Genomic DNA, 22,489 nt, shown 5'->3' with positions numbered 1-22,489 from the left:
CTGCAGGACTACGTCTAGACTGGCATGATTTTCCGGAAATGCTTTTAATGGAAAAGTTTTATGTTAAAAGCATTTTTGGAACAGAGCGTCTAGATTGGCACGGACGCTTTTCCACAAAAGCACTTTTTTGCAGAAAAGCGTCCGTGCCAATCTAGACGTGCTTTTCCGCAAAAAAGCCCCGATCGCCATTTTCGTGATCGGGGCTTTTTTTGCAGAAAACAAAGCTGAGCTGTCTACACTGGCCCTTTTGCACAAAAGTTTTGCGCAAAAGGACTTTTGCCCGAATGGAAGCAGCATAGTATTTCTGCAAGAACACTGACAATCTTACATGAATTTCTACAAAAGCACTGACGATCTCAAGTGGCCAGTGTAGACAGCTGGCAAGTTTTTCCAGAAAAGCAGCTGATTTTCTGGAAAAATTGGCCAGTCTAGACACAGCCCTGGTGTTTTGTTTAAGTCAGTCAAGCTCTTTTGGGGCAAAAGAGCTTAGGGTACCCCTAGAGGTGATTTCAAGTGTTCACCCCGTTTTAGGGAAAAAGCACTTGATAGTGGCAGCAGTTCCTTAAAATGTGTTATGATGGGGTGGGGTGTTTTTGTAACCAGTGCATGTAGAGGCAAGGTTTTGAAGCACTCTTGTGGCCCCCTACCTTCTGCACTTGGAATGCCAGAGTGGGGAACAGCCCTGACAAACTTAAAATATCCAGGACAAAATCTTAACCTGACTGATCACCTTTGGAAAATTTAGGCCCTTAGTTTTATGACAACATTGAAAAATTTTGCTACTAACTGAAAACCAAAGCATAAGAATACTGTTATTCTGATATCACAATGCAGTAAATGTTTTCTGAATTGCCACCTCCTCCTCTTAGGAGGTCATTTGGCACAGAAGAGCATGTACACAATGCTTTATGGGCTGGGCACTAGACTTCTGAGGGGAGAAACTGTGCCATAAATTGAAGTGACCAATTTACTTTTCAAAGCTTACAAAACGGTTGTAAATATCAATGAAAGGAGAGCAGAAACCTGTATTTATGGCAGTGTTGTTCTCAGTAGGGAACAAGTACCTCATTGCTGTTTATTCTTATGCCTCTTGACCTAGCCACGTGAGGTTTTAACTTGACACAACCTCAGGTTTGGACTGATCACATTAATATAAAAAACTGCTCCATAAAAGTGCAAGCATAATAAAGAGTACTTTTGCCGACCAGCAGCGTGCATAACATTCTCAGTCAGCGCTCAGTGTTTTTAGGGCTTGCAAAGAATTAAGATTCTGGGAGCACATGTGCCCTTTCAAGTCACTTCGTACACATCATTTTAGAAGAATAAAAAATGCAACCATTTCCTTGATTGTGAGTGCAGAGCTGCAGCTGGCTACTGGATAGCACCCATACTTCTGAATATCAACAGGCCTGCTGGGAAAATTGAAAGGCCATTTTACTAACATAGCCACTATTATTAAATGTTTGTTCCTTGTACTGCATAAACCATGTTTTTAGAGTACAGAATGAAAACTGCTTTGTTAAAAAACCCATGGGTTTTCACATTACAAATATCAGGTTTTGAATTCCCACTTTTTGCTGGGGAACTGATGGGACTGTTTGGGGCTTTTTTGTTTGAGTTGACCAATAACCTTTTTTTAAATAATACTTCAAAAGTAGCAACAATTTTTTTTTTTATCAAATCACGGTGAAATTTTTCCAAAACTTGTTAATGACAAGAACATTTGTAAAAGAAACAGAAGAAAAACTCTGTACTGCTTTAACTTTGTTTGACCAACATAGAATGTTTTAACAAACATTAGAAAGCATAAAAAATGCAAGGAAACTTTGAAATTGTTTCAAACAAATGGAAACTTCCATTTAAAAAATGTCAACTACAAATGTACTTTAGAATTCTTTATACTATCAATTTAACCAACCCAACACAAATATATGAAATGTTTAGTAGTCTGAAAATTTGCCCTGCTCTGGTTATAAAATTCACCCCCTCCCCCACTCCAAGAGACTGAAAGCTGAGTAACTGTGAGGAAAAGATCTTTTGTTCACACCCATTTAACTAACTCTTGACAAGCAGGAGAAAAGTATGTTAAAGATTCAGCATCCTTACCTATTTTCAATTAAAGGTTGAAAGTTTCTAAGTCTCTGGCAAAAATAGGGACAAGTCTTTATATTCCTGCTATTTTGAGATTCTGTATGCAGGTATTTACTTGAAATGCTGAGAGATTCCTTGTTTGCCTTAAAAAGCATGAAAGAACTTCCTACCAGTATTTATTTCCCACATTTTTTTCTAATGTTGCAGAAGCAAACTGCTCTGCATAGGTTTACTTACTGCTTTCAATAGTGTCAAGGATTTTGAGGCAGGAACATGTCCAGCATTGAGAATAGCATTTGATTAACTCTTCTGCCAGTTCAGATTGTCAGGGTTTGCTCACACTTTAAAAAAAAAAAAATACCCGAGACAGTGTCGCCTAATGGATGGGGCACCAGACCAGACCTCAGGAGACCTGGGGGCTAATTCTGGCTTTGCCATTGATATGGTAAGTGAACTTTGGCAGGTCATTCTGTGCTACAGTTTGCCCAGCTATAAAAGGATTTCAGTGATACTTGCTTTCAAGAGCAAGTATAATATACAGTATATGGGCTATAATTATGAGCAGATTAAAAATGAATTTCAAAATGTTTTGATAGGGAGGTAAAAGGGACAGATTTCCCAATACACTGTCCCCACTATCACACCCCTCCATTGCCATTTGATGTGAAACAATTGCATTCTATGCACATTCTATTATCTTAGCACAACCAAACCCTGACTTGCTTTCAGTTATGATAAGAGGAAGCTGCAAACCAAATTTGGTGGTCCTAGCACTTACCATTTAGGAGGAGTTCTTGAACAAACAGACTCCGACAGATAGATGCACAAACTCTCTAAAATACATAGTAGATTATTTCCAATAGTCAGATTTGAATGTTGTTAAAAGCACAGTATTGTTTTATTGATATGTGCACTTCAGTGCCAGTTTCTTCCATGACATTCTCATTTTCACAAAAATAAGGGCCATGGTGCTGACATGCCTTTAAAGCGATTGAACACCAAAGTCTAGATTAGAACTCCTACAAAATAGGTTCCAGCACATTGCCATTCCAACTCAGTAGCACATTATATATAACATGTCAACAGAGACTAGTGAAATTACACTGAGAAGAGAGAAGTGAGAAATTAAATCTCCATAGAGAAACACTAAGGAGACAATAATATGGGACTCATTCTGTTAACCAGAGCTGTTGGGTAATGGGCAGCATAGCAATATTATTTTTCTTCCTATCTTACTGCACTGGCACTTGCAAAAGGTGAACTTCACAGCAGGTCTATTTTAGCAACGGCAGAGATCCACAGCAAGAAACCTCCTTCCAGTCTCCCCCTGCTCTTTTAAAATCATTGAAGTCAATGCTATTACACCTGGGATGTGTTTAGCCCAGTAGCTTTGTTTATGAAGGTAGGTAAACACTGACAAACTTTTTACAAAGCTGATCTTTCATTAGCAAACTAGAAGGAAAAGGTTGAATACAGCAAACAATTCCTGACAGTCAAGACAAATTAACTAGCGATAGTTCTCATGTTACCAATGCCATTTAGCTTAACTTTCCAGAGCATGCCAATGCAGCCAACAATAGGTAGGAGCTGTTTGTCTAGAATGTCCTCCCACATGATACTAGGTGTTTTTGTTCTGCATCACTGGGGAACGTAATCCACTTCTAAGGAAAAAATGGCTCCTCTCCCACACCACAAGGTATTACCAATCAGTTATCTAAGTCATCTGTAATTAATTTCTTTTTCTTCTTCTTCCTCTTTGCTTGTTGTTTAGAGACAGTGCTCAGAGCAGATTCTGAGTTGCTCACTGGTGAAGGAGGGAGGAGTAGCTTTCCAGACTGTGTTGGATATTTGGTCTTCATAAGGACTTTAAATGTTGGTTGTGATAGCAAATGTTTCAGCTGCTTTTTCATTCCCTTCAGCATCTTTTGCTTCTGACTCTCTTCTTGCTCATTTGATCGTCCTCCTTGGGGGACAAACCACACTACTGTCAGATTAAGCCCTAGATATTTTGCCAGCAATCCTCTGATAATTCCTCATATTAAATAGGGAGAAGTCAATCAATCAAAATCAGTCAACACCACATGGAGACTTTAAATTTAAATCTAGAAAAAGACTCATGCATGTAAGGCTTTAATTTTAAGGTGTTTAACTCCCCTCCCCCCCCACCCAAAAGAGACTAAAGCAGCATAGAGTTTTCTGCAAATACAGCTGGTAGGAAAGTGGGCTTTTTAGTGGGAAATTCCATCAAAAACCTGAAAATATGGGATGTCTAAAGAAGTGGAAGTTTTCCACAGAAAGCAGGCACCTTTCATGATTTCTCTCTGTGGAAACTCAATTTTCAAATGAAAAAAATGACAATGTTTACTAAGGCTAATTATAGAAGAATAACTACCCCTTGTCGCTGTTTGACTCGGTATTCTGCCTTTGGCCCACATCACTCCATTCACACCACCTATAGGCACCTCCTCATGTGCTCTTGTATGCAATATACAGGGAGAGTTAGGTCCTGCTGCTTGATTACAGGAAAGAGCAGGAAACAGATTCTATGTAGCTATGTGGGGGGAGGATCACAGAAGCCATCCCACTGTCCTAGAACAGATTAAACTCTTGCAGGACCTGCTGGGACAGCATGTTCAATTAGGCTAAGCTGGCTGGCAAACGCTCCTGGCTTCTTAGCCCAGATCCTGTCAGTGATGTGTGAAGTGTCGCATCTCTCTACTGCAGCTTCCCTTCTGTGAAAAAGTCATTAGCTCAATCTACCTACTTTACAGGGGGATTGGGAGGATTAGTGTTGTTATAGTTCTATGTTGTTTCACTCAACGCGCTCTCCTTCTCCTACCTAAGCGTTGAGATTTTTTTTTCCCTAGTATGATCAGCTATATAGTAGACAGAGTTGAATCCTCAGGGGAGAGCATACTTGCACACAGTTCTACTTGCCTATAAGATCGTCGTCATCAAGGTCAATTTCAAGAGCCTCTGCAGCTTGCTGGAACCAAGAGTTGTGCTGTTTTGCCCGGCTGTTGTAATATTCCACCTTCTCAATCTGCCTTGCTAAATTCACCCGCTCCTGCAACAAAAGCACAGCAGTATGTAAGCGCGGAGAGTGGGATGGCTGTAGAATCAGCACTTGACAGCATGTGTTGGAACACAGTGATGTAAAAGTCTTGCAAAGGCAGGAACAAAAACAAGCAGAGAAATGCATGAAACAGGCTTTGTATCTAACACGTGATTTACTGTCTCGCATAGGCATGGTGTTTGTATGACGTCTAGAACAATGGGGCCCTGGTACATGACTAAGACTCGTAGGCACTACGGTAACAGAAATAATTCTAGTTCTCAGGTAATGCACAAATGAACACTTACTCGTAAGCAGTCTACCTTAAGGAGTTGTGGGGACACAAATATAGGGACATTCTATAGAAGTTAGGAATAAATCAAAAGCCCACTTGCCATTACTTCTCAACCGAGGTATAATGTAGTACAACTAATTTAGATAACTAACTTGGAATAGAGGGGAAATTGGCACCATTATTGAATAAAACTGAACAATAAGATTCTCTCCCTAGCTTGCAGCTCCCCAGATTGCAAAAAAGACTGTATGCTGGACATGCTGACTGAACTACTCCAACTATACTGAATAGCAACACACAACAAACAGCATAGCTAGGACACTTATTAAATCAGAGAAGTAAAATTAACCTTGAAATAATTAATGGCAATCAGCCATTGACTCTCAGCTCATTACAGGAACCTTTAAATAGCTTTTTATCATTTCCATATAACTTGAGTCCTCTACTTGGCCCTCTGCCATTAGTGGTTTGCTAAGGTCCTATCAAGTCTCTGTTGTACCAAGAGGTGTAGCATTACTTACGAAATTCAGACAGCTCATCACTTTTTTTTCAATCTTTAGATCCCAGTGTTGTTTTCAACAAAGGTCAGTATCAATATACCAATTTTACAGATGAGGAAACTGAGGTAGAGAGAGGTAAGTGGCATGCTGGGTGATCTTGGGCATGTCCATAACAGATCTGAGAATGGAACCCTTGTATCTGGAGTCCCAGCCAGTGCCTTATCCATCAAGTATCAGAGGGGTAGCTGTGTTAGTCTGGATCTGCAAAAGCGACAAGGAGTCCTGTGGCACCATATAGACTAACAGATGCATTGGGCTTTGGAACATAAGCTTTTGTGGGCAAAGATCCACTCCGTCAGATGCATCTGACGAAGTGGGTCTTTGCCCACGAAACTTATGCTCCAAAGTCCAATGCATCTGTTAGTCTATAAGGTGACACAGGACTCCTTGTCGCTTTTACCTTATCCATAACAAAGGAGTACGGTAGACAAGGAATCTAGGGGTTATAGTGGACCTCTAGCTGAATGAGTCAGTGTGATGCTGTTGCAAAAAAAGCAAACATGATTCTGGATTGCATTAACAGGTGTGTTGTGAGCAAGACACGAGAAATCATTCTTCCACTCTACTCTGCGCTGGTTAGGCCTCAGTTGGAGAATTGTGTCCAGTTCTGGGCACTGCATTTCAAGAAAGATTTGGAGAAATTGGAGAGGGTCCAGAGAAGAGCAACAAGAATGATTAAGAGTCTAGAGAACATGACCTATGAAGGAAGGCTGAAAGAACTGGGTTTGTTTCGTCTGGAAAAGAGAAGACAGAGGGGACATGATAACAATGTTCAGGTATCTAAAAGGGTGTCACAAGGAGGAGGGAGAAACCTTGTTCTTTCCTGGCCTCTGAGGATAGAACAAGAAGCAATGGGCTTAAACTGCAGCAAGGAAGATTTAGGTTGGACATCAGGAAAAAGTTCCTAACTGTCAGGATGGTCAAACACTGGAATAAATTGCCCAGGGAGGTTGTGGAATCCCCATCTGTGGAGATATTTAAGAGTAGGTTAGATAAATGTATATTAGGGATGGTCTGGACAGTATTTGGTCCTGCCATGAGGGCAGGGGACTGGACTCGATGACCTCCCTTCCAGTCCTAGTATTCTATGACATAGTACCTACCTTGCAGATAAGAAATTAAAGGGAAGCCATTTCGAGTGAGAGATGGAAGATATCGATAGAGATTAGGAAAACTAACTCTAGCAGTCCCAGCTCTGTTACCAGAGCCAAAGTAACATTTAATATAGGATGAGCAATTCCCCCAAACTACACAGACTTCCTGTAGGCTTCAGCTTCCAAGATTTTAAACCGTCATTTTTGTAATTAACATCAGTGGTTTTCACCTTGTAACATGGTCATGAGAACAATCATGCTAAGTAGTGGTGTAGGTTAGGCACAATAGATGAGGCCATAATTGCTTCAAATATAGCACACGCTCCAACTCACGTGTGCATCATTTGAGTAAAAACATTGCACATAATGAGAGATGAAAAGTGGAGGAGACAGAGACGGTGAATATATCTACCACCTAGGAGGTTTGTAAGTTAGACTGTGAAATGCTATATAAGCACAAAATAAAGTAAAAGCAAATTTCATTTCAGAAGCCACACTTGAAAGAAAAACTCTCAAGACAGGAATGATTTTGCCTCACTAGTAAAGTTTGAGAGAACTGATGGCTCCTGGAGACTTTGAAAGGAAAGCTTGCAGAAACAATTCTGTTTTCTCTCTTTAAAAGGATGTACCTCGTCTCATGTCAGTTCCGGTCTAGCAACCCATCTTTCAGGTAGCTTGTAACACGTGGAAATTCCTGGGTCTCCCATGAGAGCAGAGTACTACTGTGGCTGTTGGGCTGGCCATGTGCCTAGCCTTAGTGGTGAATATGCTAGGCCAGATATGAGGAGCATTCCCTACAGCAATTGAAAAAATTCTTCTCCCCCTCCCTAATCTTTTGGGTTGTACGAAGTTCAGTCCCTCTACTACTAGCCAACTATCACTCCAAGGTGACAGACAAGCATTATTTTTGTGCCATCACAACTATTAGACAATCCTCCTAGACTATGAAGCCATCATTGCTTCAGGACAGAAGGTATGTTTTGCAAAACTTTGCCATTATTTATTATTTCACCCTTTGTGATGCTGAACTGACATTTTGTGTAACCCAAACAACAGCTCAAAATGGCATTTATGTAGCTTTAGCAAAGGTTGAGTAGTAGATGTGACATTAGCCAGCACAGTCTGTACTGGGATATCAAAGCAGAGGATATAATTGTGGAAGTCCTGGATGTTGGGGGACCTAAAAGAGGTAGTGGTGGTCTAGCAGACTGACCAAACTCAAGTCCTATTTCCTATTCTGCTACTAACTCACTGAGGGATTTTGAATAAACTACTTAATGTACTGTTGTCTGTTTACCTACAAAAGGGATGACGATTAGGATTTTTTTAAAAGGTAAATTTATCATTTTTAAACTCCTATGACTGACATTGACCAGAATGGCCCGTGAAACATGATCACCTCTGTAAAGCATTTCAGAATCTATATACCACAAATTTATACAATTATGCAGAATTATTAAACAATGGACATTTAAAAAAAAAAACAGTTTGTGTGTTGAATGCCTTAGTTAAATACATCCATTCAGCACATTGCTATTGAAGATGAAAGTTGATTAATTTTGTTTCCAAGTCACCTTGTGAAGCTCAGACTTACTCTGAAACCTTAATAAAACATGAAGAGTATTTCATTAAAAATGATATATCGAGCAATCACTGGCATTGGAAATGTTTTTTTACCTTGATAGCAAACATGAATTTTGTTTCAACTGGAAAAAATGGAAGCTCTTCATTCTTCTCTAATGTCTTATAAATCTTTTTAAAATTTAACACGTCATCAGGGCCAATCAACAGTAAGCTAAGGCCTTCGTTGGCTGCTCGAGCTGTTCTGCCACTTCTATGCACATAAATCTCTGAAGTGCGTGGAACCTGCAAAACATCTACAGTTAAAGGGCTCCCATTCATCAAAACAGTGTACATGACAGATAAGAAAATGCTTGCAACACACAGACCCAGAGATGGCAAGCAATTATCTGATAAATAGTACCCATAACAAGAACTTCTTTGTTAATAACAATGACAGGAAGTGATTAAGGTACAGGGTGGGATTCTGGGAACATGTTCTAGACAAGAGGTGGGCAATTTTTTATGGGGATCACTCCGAGAATTTGGAAAGTGGTCAAGGGACACATTCTTTCATATTAATGGAGGATGTGAGGGATCTAGGATGGAGGGTGGGTGCAGAAGGGAGCTTGCAGTATTGGGGTGCAGGAGGGAGAATGGGAGGGTGAAGGAGGCAGTTGTGACCTGGGTGGTTGTGGTGCAGAGGTTTGGGCTGTGACCTTGGGCAGAAGGCAGTTGTGACCTGGGGTAGAGAGTCTGGGAGGGGGTATGATGTAGGAGGGGGAGCAGAGGTTTTGGGTTACGTGGGGTAGGAGGGCAGAGGGTTGGGGGAAGGGAAGGGCTGGGGTGCCAGAGGCAGGCTCTGGCTGGAAACTTATCTGAGTGACTCCCAGCCAGTAGCCCAGCATCCTGCCTGCCCCTCTACTGCATCACTGCAGTGACCATGTGGGTCTGAATAGCTGAGAGGAGGGAACGAACAAAGAGGCAGCTCCCGCTGGCTGGAAAGCAGCTAATGGGTCTGTGCTGGGAGGGTGGGGGGCAGCGGCAGTGTGCAAAGCCTCTCCACCCACCCCTCTCCCAGGCTCACAGCTGTTCAAAGACAAACAGGACTTCACACTCACTTTTCTGAGTGGCATGCCTGAGGCTCCCTGCTGTATCCATGGGCTGGATCTGGAAGCTTGGCAGGCCACATTTTGCTCAGCTCTGCCAGTGACTGCTTGCTCAACTATTGGTGAATAACTCCTATTCCCTGAGCCTGTTACCCTATGCATAAAGCAAGGAAAAATTATACCCAACCTCAGGCTCATTATGAGGTGGGGTCATCTGACTCCTCTGTAGTGGGACCCTGATACCTAAGTTCAGAATGTAAATGGGAAAGTGAGAAGAACTATAGCCATGACGGTGACTTCTTGTACGCAGTCTGGAGAGTGTACCCTGACACTAGAGATAGTCACTCTTCAAATGGGTATAATTTATCTCTGTAAAGCACTCAGATCTTTAGATGCAAAAGGCTATAGAAGCATTAAATATGTGAGTTTTAATTTCTATACTTCTTTACTAGGGACTGAGAACCACTGTGTTACATTGTAGCTAGGTTTTGGATCAAAGATACCTTAGTTCAAAAGCAGACAATAGAAGCTTAAGAAGATTTTTAAAACCTGGTAATGGATGACATGCTGCACATTCGGAATATCCAGACCACGAGCTGCAACATCTGTTGTCAAAAGGACACAGCTGAAATACAGAAAGTGGGGATACATGCTATTCATTAAACGTAAACCTGTAATGTAAACGAGATGCCAATGAACACACAGTGTGAATGACCCAGACTTTTGCCAAAAGAATTTAAAGAGCATGCTCATTTAATAACCCCTATTAGGAATAGGCCATCTGTTTGAAAGTCAAGGAACAGAGATTTAAACATTGATCTACAGAAATCTTGAAATGTGAAATCCTGGAGAAGAAATAATACAACTGTTGCTGATTGTGGACCAGATACTATTCCTAATGAGGTCAATGGCAAAGCTGTCATTAACTGCAATCCTAGCAAGATCATGCCTGGCTATTCTTTTATCCTCTTTCTATTTCACAGAAGTCAGTGTGAAAAGAACTATTTGATCATCTAATTCAACTTACTGGCAGTGCAAGTCTGTTTCCCCCTACAAAACATTTTGCAGCTCTTTGTCCAGTTTAGATTTAAATATCTCATGAATTTACTATTGTTTTAGTACCAATAGTGCTGATGCTTTTGAAAATGTAGACTATATACACATGACGTCTTTCGCTTGTATAAACACTGCAATGCAAAACTCTGTCCACTATAGACCTCTGTGTTCAAACACTTAGAATTTTCTGAACATAATTCCTTTTGGACTAAAAATATTTATATTGACTTGCCCTTGAGGAAACGGCATTTAGCCAGTTCTGAACTTGGGGGGTGGGGGGGGGGGGGAGTGTATTCTGACCACTAGATTTTGTTCATGCAAATAAGTCGAACCAATGCATTTTCATGCCAGCCATTTCTTGTGTTTTAGAGGTGCCTTTCTGTGAGTCTGTCTGCAAATCCATTTGTTCAAGAACTCCTCCTAAACCAGGGGGGCCACTTCACAAATTTCTGAAGTGGTTGTGGGCTTTGGGCAGAAGGGGTGGGGCCAGGAGGCTTCCCGTGTTTGCCTGCTCACAGACCCTGATTGGCCTGTGATGTGACGAGCATGTGAAGTCCTTGCCCCTGCCCCCAGCACCAAGAGAGAACTGCCAGCTCCCCTATCCCCAGGTGTCGATTGGCCTGTGAGCAGGGAAGTGGTAGGGCGGCTGAGGGCTGGATCAAGCAGCTTGGTGGGCCAGATTTGACCCCCGGAGGCTGCCTTGCCCACCCTTGGGGTAAGGGATTTGGGTGCAAGAGGACTTGGGAGGGTGTTTGGGTGAATGAGGCATTTGTGACCTGGGGCACAGGATTAGGGTGCAGGGGTTTGGATTGTGACCTGGTGCAGGAGGGGATGCAGGGGTTTGGGTTGTGACCTATGCACAGGATTGGGGTGCAAGGGTTGGGGCTGTAACCTAGGGCAGGGGACTGGGGTGCAGGAAAAGGTACAGAGGTTTCGGTTGTGGCCTAGTGCAGGAGGGGATTGTGATCTGTGGCAGAGGATTGGGGTGCAGGGTCTGGAAGGGGGCAGAGGGTTTGGCTTATGTGGGATAGAGGGGTTGGGAGGGGCTGGGGTGCTAGAGGCAGCCTCTGGCCGGGACCACGTGCTCTGTGAATAACAGCCTGAGGGAAGGGGGTGCATAGTACTTGGCATGTTGCCTGTTTTTTAAACAAGCAGCTTCCACTGGCCAGAAACCGGCCAATGGGATTGTGCTGGGGACAGCAGCAGTCACTCCTCCCCTCCAGACTCTCAGTTTGCAGAACAAACAGCCCAGTAGCCACTTTTTTGAGCAGAGGTGTGGGAGATCAGGGAAAGCGGGGGATTCCCCACTGCGTTCGCGGGCCAGATCCGGTAGCTTGGCAGGCTGCATCCAGCCCACAGAGAGTATTTTGCCCAGGCCTGTCCTAAACGGTAAGCACTAGGGCCACTACACTTGGTATGCAGCTTCCTCTTGTACTAACTTAAAGCAAGGTCAGGGTTTGGTTGTGACAGGAAAACAGGATGTGCCTGGAATTTAATTGTTTTCCATAACATGGGAAGTAGTGACGTTAAAATATTTATTTTTGTAAACGTGGAACTGCTGAATTTTTCAGCAGTTCCATGTTTGCACACAGGGGGATAGGTGAGAGCCAGTACTCACTGGGAGCCGGCTTTCCACCAGGGTGCAAATCATTTCCAGCTGTGTAGGCATTGTTGTTGTGGACCCTTATATGTCATGAGTTGAGATGGTGGTCTCAGTTCATATCACAAAGGCCACTGAACAGCTAACAGATTACAACAATTTTCAGTTTTTACCAGTTTACATTAGATTTGAACTGGTGACTGTGACAATTTCTAGAACTGCGTCTTACAGCCAATGCCCTGAACCATCTGTCATCTCCTTCCTCCCCCCATAGTCAGGATTTTTTTTTTTTTCTTTTCACACACACCATTTTTCCATGACAGAAAAATCAACTTACTTCTCTCGCTCAGCAAACCTTTCCAAGTTTTTTAGCCTTTGCTTCTGGTGCATGTTTGCATGCAGAGGCAGGGGGTTACAATCCAGGATTGTGAGGAGTGCGCTAAGGCGCTTTATGCAGTCTATGCTGTTTGCAAAGACCATGGTTCTTCCTGGGTACTGAAGCAAAAAATAATAGAGGTAATAGTCTTTATCATCTGTGTCACAGTGGATCCTGGTTTCAGTCAGAGTCTCTACAGTGGCCTCTTTTCTTGTTAAGTCTATCACTTTAGGTTTGCCTCTTATCCCCACTTTGTCCATTAGCATTTCCAGTTTGGTCTTCTGGTCTATTTTTTTAGCATATTTCTTTTGTAAAACTCTTGTGGGAGCCTGATGGACCAAAGTCAGCGTGGCAGAAAACACAAAAGTCTGACGTTGAGGATTATATTGTGAATCATTTAACATTTCCAGCAACTGAGAGAGTTCTAAGAAATGTCCCCTTTCAACCATTCGGTCTGCTTCATCAATCACGAGGCACCTGTTGGACAAAAGACAGGCCCAGTATAGAAGCATAGTGGTTACTTTAGAGACACAGAAATGACACTTCAAAAGAACCTTTCTTGCCTTTCCCCATAGAAAATATAAAGAAGTCTAGGCATGCAGGGTAATTACAGCAGCTGTCTCTGTTCTTCTTTGAAAGATCAAAGTTCACAGGCAACATTTAGGTTTTTTGGTAATAGAGTTGACATCCCCCATTCTCAATGTAATGAGTATGAACTTTAGTAGGACCTTCTAGCAAAGACGCAAGTGCTCTTGCACATTCAACATTAGTTAATCAGTAAGTAATTAAGCATGTTCAGAGATACTAGATAGTCTTTCCTGGAGATATTAATTCTGAGTAGTTAGACTAAAAGCCACATTTACCTGAGCTGGCGGAGATTTGAGAGATGAGGGTGCTTCTCCTTAATTAACTCCCACAGACGACCTGGGGTTGCAATTACAATTTCTGGCTTCTGATTCAATACTCGTTCCTGTTTCTGAGCAGCCATACCACCGACTAGAATTGCAGTTTTAATTCCTAGAACACAAAAGGTAGCATGATGTGGCCCATGGAGGGTTAGTTTACTTTAGTTATTTCTTACTGGAAAATATCCTCCACAAGACAGGAAGGAAAATGGACTTATTCCATACAACGCTGCAGCTTTGGGACATCATTTAATAAGTCTTCATCTAGACTGTAATTTTCTTTGACCAAGTACTGTCTCCTCCTCTTCCTTGTACAACATTAAGCATATGGTCAGTATTATAGTGAAATGCTACTTATAGAAAGAGGCCAAAATAAAATGATACCTCTTGCATTGCAATTGCACTCAAACAGCAGGAATGATTATTTATATCCAAGATAGTTAATGAATGTTTCCTTCAGGTTCCAAATGCCCACATAGGAAGGCAATCCACTACACTTCCTCAGTACCTAAGCTTTGATGTTCTTTCACTCAGAATTAAATGTTAATATGTCCAGAGGGTAAGCAGTCCCTTAAATAGTCAGTAGGTCTGCACATAAATGAATCTGAGGAAGCCTTGCCTTGGGATTATGGACTGCCAATTTTAAAGGAGCAATCAGTCAGTGGAAGTTGCTGACAATTAAAAATGGCCAGAATAAGTTAACATACAAAGATATGCTAAAAGTCAGTTTAGGGTGACAGAGTAGGTCACCACTGGAAGGGATGTTCCTGCCTGCCTCCAAATGTTACTGCTGCAGCAGCACAAGGGTTGTTGAAAACTCTCCACAATCTACTCTGCATATCTAGTATATGTCCCTCACTTGGGTGCAAAGCTTCTGTAGTTAACAGAACTGTAGTTCTGCCAATCAATGTGGTATGTTAAGGGTAAGAGTTAAAATTAACCTTACTATCAGCTACACAGCAAGTAGTATAGAGGTCAAAGAAATAGGTTTTGTTAACAACAAAAAAAACCACACACCACATACAGTAAACTTCCGATAATCCAGCACCTTTAGGACCCAAGGGGTGCTGGATTATCAGATTTGCCGGACTATCGGAAGGGGGGAGCTATGAGGGGTCTGGGGTGGGGGGGATGCCACCCCAGACCCCTCATAGTCCCCACTTCCGATAGTCCGGCTCTGCCCCAGGCGTCCCTGATTCAGCTGCTGCTGGTCAGTTTCAACAGCAGCTGAATCTGGGACGCCTGCAGCAGAGCAACTGGAGTGCAGGAGAGCAACTGGAGTACTGCCGGGTTGGTCTGGTAGCGCTGACCCTGCCTCGGGCTTCCTGGAGTCAGCCGCTGGTCAGTTTCAGCAGCGGCTGAATCAGGGACAGTTGGGGTGCTGCCGGGTAGGGTCCTGCAGCCCCGAGGGGCAGCGCTACGGGACCAACCCGGCAGCACTCCAGCTGTTCTGCCCTAGGCGTCCCCGATTCAGCCGCTGGTCAGTTTTAGCAGCGGCTGAATCGGGGAAGCTGGGGGCAGAGCAGCTCCAATGGTCCAGCTGCCCGGAGCACTTCCGGGTTCCTGATGGTGCCGAACCATCAGGAGTGCCGGACCATCAGATGCCGGACCATCAGAGTAACTGGCCAGGGGTAACTGGCTAAAAACCTATGGCATTTGTTATACAGGAGTCAAACTAGATCATCTAATGTTTCTTTCGGGCCTTAAAAATCTATGTAATTTCCACAAAGTAGTACCCGGGTCAGAAAGTAGTACTTGAGTATCTGTAGCCAGACGACCTCTGATTTTTAGTGCAGATTTTGCATTTGTAAGTCAACAGTGATAAACATTTGTAGATAGAAGTTACAATGCATAGCTTTAGGCAACATTTTTAATAGTAACTTTGCATTAAGGATACAAAATCCCATTTTAAAAGTTAACCAGTTAAACGGTATACAGGCAGTCCCCGGGTTACGTACAAGATAGGGACTGTAAGTTTGTTCTCAAGTTGAATTTGTATGTAAGTCGGAACTGGTACATATTGTAGGGGAAACTCTAGTCAAACATTTCTCCAGAGCTCAGTTTTATTCTCCCACACCTCACTTCCCTCAGTCCTTTATTCTCAAGCTGAGGTGTCTGCTGAGAAAAGCCGCTCCATGTCTCCCTGGTCTGCTGGCGGGGGGGGCGCTAGCTTCACGTCTCCCTGGTCTGCTGGGGGGAAGCAGCTAGTGTGGGGTTGCCTCACCCCATTTGTAAGTAGGGATCCGATGTAAGTCGGATCCATGTAACCCGGGGACTGCCTGTACTTCACTGGTTAACCGGAATCCCGCGATGGGGGCTGCTCCAGCCCAACTGGGCGTGCTGTGCCGCATGCTGCTCTGGCCAGACCAGGCCAAGCCAAGCCCAACACATTGCACTGCAGGCTGCTCGTGCTGGGCAGGGCTCTCTGCCTGTGATGCAAGCAGGAGGCTGCTCCAGCCTGTTTGGGCCCTCCGCCGTGCAGGCTGTTCTGGCTGGGCTAGACTGAGCCCACAACACTGCGGGCAGGGGGCTGCTACATTGCACAGCAGGCTTCTCCAGCCCAGCCCAGTTGCCAATGAACCAGTTATCCTGGTAAGGCAAATACTTACCGGGTAACTGGTTAATCCTTTACATTCCTACTCTGTACTTCCACAGTGTTTCCCATCAAAGAATCTCAAAGCACATGTCAAACATTCATGCATTAAGCTTCCTAACATCCCTTCCAAGATAAAGGAAGTATTTCCTTTTATGAAGTGGAAATGGAGGCACACGGTCAGTGGCAAAGGCAGGAACAGACCTCAGCTCTCTTGCCTCTCTCTGTCTTTCCTACCTGTAAATTTGGCCACGGCATCAATATGATGTTTTACTTGTACAGCTAGTTCCCTTGTGGGAGTCAGAACCAGCCCCAAAAGAGGCCTGCTTTCATTCCAGTCAGCAGCACATTTGTTGGCACCAAAATCAAATTCTACGTTTTCCAGCACCTTCATGCAGTCTGTTATGCTAGATTCATCTACATTATTACTGAAATGCTTAGGGGTTGTTTCTTTATCACTTTCCCATCCTGGTTTGTCTTCGTCATCATAGTGAGCCTCTTTAGTAGCCTGGTCACTTCTGCTTTTTGATTCTTGCCACCGCAGCACAGAATGGATCATTGGAATTGCAAATGCGAGTGTTTTTCCACTTCCTAGATACACCAAACAACACAAACACAAGCATTACAACTGTTTGCAAAGAAGCCGCAGCAGCCAATATCAGTTACTAAAGCAAACACAAAATTGCTCTTATTTATTTCACACATTCTTGATTCTATGAAACTAGAAGCCAACCCACATCATCTTGCTTTAAATGCCTATAATAGCAACCTCACAGATACTTTCTGGATGAAGCAGGTATTTTTCCAAGCCCCAGATGGGCAAGTAGAATATATATTTGATAGGAAAGTAGTTTTTAAAAATTGCAATAGCCAAAGTCTTTTTAAAGAACTGCATACCCTAAAGGACAAACCCATGCCCTAATTGACAGTGCTGATCGATGTTCTCCAAATAAAGGAATAGCAAATGAGGCCAAGGACAAACTGAAAGCTATTTAAAGGATTCATTTCTTTTTTTCATTACATGAATTTGCTTATTAACTGAGAAACTAAGAGTAACCATTATTTCACTTTTTGTAATGAAAAAGACCAATCCCTAGACTTAACACAGAGCATGAACTAAAGGGGGGAGGATGGAAAAGTACTCCACTAAACATAATTTCAGGGATCTACCGTAGATTCATTTAAGGTCTTGGGCAGCAAACTTTAACAGTATCTGATATGCAAAGGTCATCTAGGGGTCGCTTTGGCCAAACAATCTCTTTAGGGGTCAAAAGAGGTTAAACAAAACTGTTCATCTAGACTCAATTCATGTATTTTATCTAGTCACTGTCTGACTTAACCCCTTCCCTTTCCAGCTTTATGTGGACAGTCTCTATCATTTTTTGTGTGATTCATCTCTCCTACGTGGTCCTCTCTATACTGTCTGCTAGCAGCAAAGTAAAATTTAGTTAGATCCTTGTCAATTTCCCTTTTCTCCTAAGGTATCATCCTGAGGACTAGTGAATTACTATTATCTTCCTGTAGTAGGTTACTGGAGATGAGTGGTAGTTTAAAAACTGCAACCCCCTTATAACAACAAATTATGAAAGAACACCAGTTCCCTTTGTTACACTAGTTTTTTAAATCTAGAATCAGGACCAGCTTTAGAAAAGTAAGGCAATCGCTTGGAGCCCCCAAAGCTAAGTTGTTCAGGCTTTGGTTTCAGCATCTCTGCTCAGGGCTGAAGCCCTCAGTCTTCTATTCCATTAAAACGATCTCACAACCCATTTTGGAGTCATGACCAACAAATTGAGAATCATTGTTGTAGGGCAACACTGGCCCATATCACAAACACACACCAGTTTGGAACACTTCAGCACAACTTTCAGCCTCTTCTTTTCCCCCCAGAGAAACCCAGAATCAGAAAAGCAAGGACATCACTGGCACAGACTTAGGGATGTAAGCAACTCATTTTTCAGGAAGAACAGCTCTTGCGCAAGAAGGGTTTTTTGTGCAAAATCAGATAATTAATTATGAAAATGAAGCACAGCAATATGCTAATCCACACTTCATTTGCATAGGCTTTTGCATAAGAGGGAAGCTGTGTAGACATAGCCCCATTGTTTTCAAATGAATTGTATGGCTGTGTAATTAGGGCTTACTCTTTAAGAATAATTCAAAGTAAGATTTGTTGATAAGGCTGAATGGGGAAGAAGGAAGTGGAGGATTTAAAACTTTGCAGGCAGTGCTTGCAGACATAGTATGTGACACAAATCCACTACATTTAATCTTTTCCACATCATAACTATTCAGAGTACCCACACCCAAGCTAACTCATTGGATGTATTGAAGCTTATAAGCATTTATAACACTACATTTTTTTAAAAGTGAGAATAGGAGATTCAGTGTGCTGACAGCATGGATTTATACCTGTTTCTGCAGCACCAAGAACATCCATATTATCTCTGATTGCAGAAGGCAGGGCTAACGCTTGAATAGGAGTAGGAGCACTAAATCCGAGACAGCTCAAGGCCTGCAGAACTGGTTTCGGAACAAAGAGGTCTTTCCACGCAGACACATCTGCTTTTTGAGCAGATGAGGCAGACAGAACTTCCATAGTCCAATTTTTAATCTTTTTAGAGGATTTTGCTGGTAGAGGAACTCTTTCAGGTGAAAGTACTTTCTTTTTCAGTTTCTTTTTTTTCTTTTTCTTCGGTATTTTTTCTGTAATTGTGGTACTTCCAGATTCACATTCATCTTCCTCAGAACCAAACAATATGATAGTGTCTTTAGGTTTGTCCTCTTGATCAATTACTGTTTCATCTTCCTCCACTTTAAGGTTATGATTCTTACTTGCTCTGACTCCCTGATCTTTGTCCTTCTTTCTCTTTTTTTTCTGGATGGGAGAATCTTCTTCCTCCTCTACAGAGACACTATCAGATTTTCTCTTTACTTTTTCTTTTCCAACTTTAGAAGAATTCACCAATTTATAATCTGTAAGCTCCTCAAAACACACTAAATCGCCAAGCTTCTCATCAGCAAACAGATCTGGGTCAATTTCTATGGGTTTCCATTTTCCGACTACTTTGATACCCTTTTGTTTCAATTTAAAGGAAGTCTTAAACTTATTTCCTTTTTTCCTCTTCATGATTATCTAAAAAGATTGGAAAATAAACCATTGTAAACCACCAGGACAAAACAGTGACAATCAAGTTAACATACACAAATACACTCCAATGGTTCTGGGAAATTGGATAGGCTACAGTTGTTGCATCTAAATGTGGGTTGTCTCTGGATTCTAGCCTATTAGCTTTGACTGATTTACATGGAGCTAGACAGAACCCCGTTAAAAACACTTGTAACTCTAACCTCATGCAGCTATTTGACAAGTGAATTTTAATTACCTTAAATTGCATTTGAAACAACAAGTCTGTTTAAAACAGTCCGCCTCCTGCTGAAAAATGGGTGAGACCCCTAAAGAGTATCGATGCCTGACAATCAAACCAGCTTCTACTTTACTTCTTTTGATTAATCTGACTTTTTAGAATTTAGTTTTGGAAACTCTCCTGAGAGTCACAAAAAAGGGAAAACAAGCAGAAGCCTGCTATTGGGGTTCTTCTGCTGTTTCATAGATAACATCCCTTTCTACCAGAATGCTGTTCATTTGTGGTAGGCTCATATATGACCTCATTAACTATTTGAATATATGTCCACTTGTGATTTATCTCACTAAAACAGCATAACGTACAGGACACTATGCTCTATATTAAAGAGATAATCCTGTATTTCTCCCTTCTGCAGTTCCAGGAGATAATAAAGTAAAATTGTGCATGAATGATGATGGGCAGGTTGCAGGCAGCTGGGTGGAAAAGGGGCACAGTACAAAGAACTCCTGGGACTGTGTGCCACCTACAGGTGATTGAACTGGTTCCTCCTGAAGAGCTGCCTTTTCTTTAAGACTGGGTGAGGGGCATTCTGAGTACGATTATATTTTTAGTAAGTATGTAAAAGCCCTTTTAGTCTGGCACTGTATCAACCAGCAAGCTCAATAAATTGGCATTTCTCATCTTCATAGGAAATCTGGTTAATAGGGAGGTTGGTATGGGAGCAACTAGTGGATGGGGCATGGGAGGGGCTGCAGGGCACATTCCGGGAGAGAGTCTGGGTCCAAGAGGAGGGTTGGGACAGGGGCACTTGATGGGGGTGTGTACTGACTTTCAATGGCCCTCCAGACCCCGATCCCTTCTGTTGCTGGTGGAGGTGTGGCTAGGTAGCTATGCAGCCCTGTGGAGCTGGTGGGAACTGACTTTTAAGCCAGCTCCCCCAGTACTGGCTCCTGCTTCTCCCCCCATTTGCGCTACCTCTGCTACAGAGACAGCAAGGAGGGGGAATTTGAGTAGTTGACAAGATAAGATTAAGCTTATTGGTTAATTGTATAATTGACACGTTGATGCCCCAAATCCATTGCCAACCTGATATACAGGTAGAAGAACTGGCTGTAGAAGTCCCTTCTTAAAAAAAGAGGGATACAGGATGTAAGCTTTCAGAGGGAGCGTGGATGCAGAAGGGGGCTCAGGGCTGGTGGTCCACAGCGCAGGAAGGAGTGTGGGGCATTGGCCCTGCAAGACGGGTCAGGACTGGGGTGTGGGCTCTGTCGAGGCAATGTTTACCTAGGGCAGTGCCCCTTCAGCCCTGTGCCTCTGGGAATCTGATGACATGACCCTGCTGCCATAATTCCCAGCCAATGAGAGTTGCAGAGTGGGTGCTCAGAGGCATGAGCAGCCACTAAGTACCCTTCCTCCACCGTCCCTCCTCCCAAGCCGCAGGGACACGCTTACTGCTTCCGGGAACTGTGCAGGGCCAGAGCAGGCAGGGAGCCCACCTTAGCCTCTCTGTGCCTGCGGCTTTAAAATCCTAACATCCCAGGTTTGGCTTGAGTAGCCTCCGGAAGATAAAGCCTGAGGCCGACTCCTGCCGAAACTGGGAGGGTTGGTTAGCAACCCTGCACTGAGGGGCGCCGCCTGTCAGCGCCTACGCCATGGGACCCCGGCACCAGGCGAACAGGGCCAGAAGGAAGAGGAGCGACTCCCCCGAACGTCGCACCGGGAGCCGTGTGAACGGACAGCGCCCGCAGGCGCGGGTCTGGCACGGGCCAGCCGGGCAGGGAGAACAGCCCTTTCCAGCTGCACTTCCCCGCGCGCCCCCGTCCCCGCTAGGCCGGACACCCGCAGGGCTGAGTCTCCCTTCCCCCAGCGCCCGGAACGCGGCAGGCAGGTCGGAGCAGGCGCGGCTGCCACCGGACCGAGCCTGAACCTCACCCCAGCGCCGCCCGCTGCTGCTGCTGCCGCCGCTTCCTGCCGCGCTCTACCACGTGGGGACACGGCCGGGCGCGGCCATGGCAGGGTGACGTCACTGTCCCGCGCCCGTGCCGCTTCAAAGGGGGGGGCTAGGCGGGGGGTTTGCTGGCCGCCTGCCAGCGCTGCGCTGCGCGGCCTGGAGGGTTCTTACGGGGTCAGCTTTCATTGCGGGCAGGCGCAGGCATTGGAGCCGCGGCGTGGGCCGGGCTGGGGACGGAGCCAGCGGCCCGGGGGTGCTGCCGGCTGAGAAGCTCCGGGCGTAACGGGGTGGCTGGAGGCGGCTTGAATGGAGCAGGCGGGAAGGGTGGGTTGGGCCAAAGAGGTTTGGGGGGGGGGGGGGGCTCGGTTGCGTCCTGGAACACGGGCTTGAAAGGAGACCCTGGGGGCTCTTAATACACGTACAAGGTTGAAGTGCGCTTGGGCACCTTGCGTGAGCCGCGCCAGCTGATTCCCAGCTCCCTCCGCCCTTCCTCCCCCTGTGCACCAGGCCGAAGTGCAGCTGTGGGGCCAGCTGATTCCTAGCTCAGGCCCGTCTGGCTCGCCCCCCTGCCTTCCATGGAGATAGCACGGGGGGACAGGAGCCAGCTTAAAAGCTGGTTCCTCTCAGCACTGATTTCCTCCTTGCTGGGAGAGGTGACTAGTTAAGGGACTAGTTTACTATCCAATAAGCTTTGGCTTATCAGTAGTTGACTCGTTGCTTACATCCCTAGGTGACTATAGGGCAAGTCAGTTTACAGGCAATGTATATTGATAGCAAAGTCTGTTTCCTACTTAAGTCTTTCTGATTCAGTAACTTCTTAGGTTCAGAGGTACTGTCTACAAGTCCTATCCATTTATAGTGAATAAACATATGATTTAT

The 22,489-nt window shown here is 44.0% G+C and overlaps 1 protein-coding gene across 2 annotated transcripts; it reads right to left on the bottom strand.

Annotated features, from left to right (window-relative positions):
• Nucleotides 1-1,655: 1,655 nt before the first annotated feature.
• DDX24 (DEAD-box helicase 24) lies at nt 1,656-21,737 on the bottom strand. Of its 2 annotated transcripts, none has more exons than XM_075926661.1 (9): nt 21,592-21,737; nt 18,704-19,427; nt 16,532-16,885; nt 13,660-13,813; nt 12,758-13,273; nt 10,314-10,389; nt 8,773-8,961; nt 5,029-5,158; nt 1,656-4,054 (listed from the first exon to the last, which is right to left on the bottom strand). In XM_075926661.1, exons 2-9 carry the CDS (start codon nt 19,419-19,421, stop codon nt 3,798-3,800), a joined length of 2,394 nt encoding a protein of 797 aa, XP_075782776.1. In that variant the 5' UTR covers nt 19,422-19,427; nt 21,592-21,737; the 3' UTR covers nt 1,656-3,797. The 2 variants fall into 2 exon arrangements, with proteins under 2 accessions (XP_075782776.1, XP_006133739.2); XM_006133677.3 differs by lacking the exon at nt 21,592-21,737 and adding an exon at nt 19,678-19,704.
• Between the last annotated feature and the right edge of the window lie 752 nt (nt 21,738-22,489).

Source organism: Pelodiscus sinensis, chromosome 4, assembly GCF_049634645.1.
Source record: "Pelodiscus sinensis isolate JC-2024 chromosome 4, ASM4963464v1, whole genome shotgun sequence".
NCBI lineage: Eukaryota > Metazoa > Chordata > Testudines > Trionychidae > Pelodiscus > Pelodiscus sinensis.
The sequence above is the reverse complement of the archived record's forward strand: the minus strand, read 5'-3'. Positions and strand labels throughout refer to the sequence as shown.

What these genes read in the sequence shown, in the direction of transcription:
- DDX24 (XM_006133677.3), bottom strand. An exon ending in AGCATGTCATCCATTACCAG is followed by an intron (nt 8,962 to 10,313) that starts GTTTTAAAAATC and finishes GATGTTTTGCAG; the next exon opens with GTTCCACGCACTTCAGAGAT. An exon ending in AATTCATGTTTGCTATCAAG is followed by an intron (nt 5,159 to 8,772) that starts GTAAAAAAACAT and finishes CTTTTGTTGCAG; the next exon opens with GAGCGGGTGAATTTAGCAAG.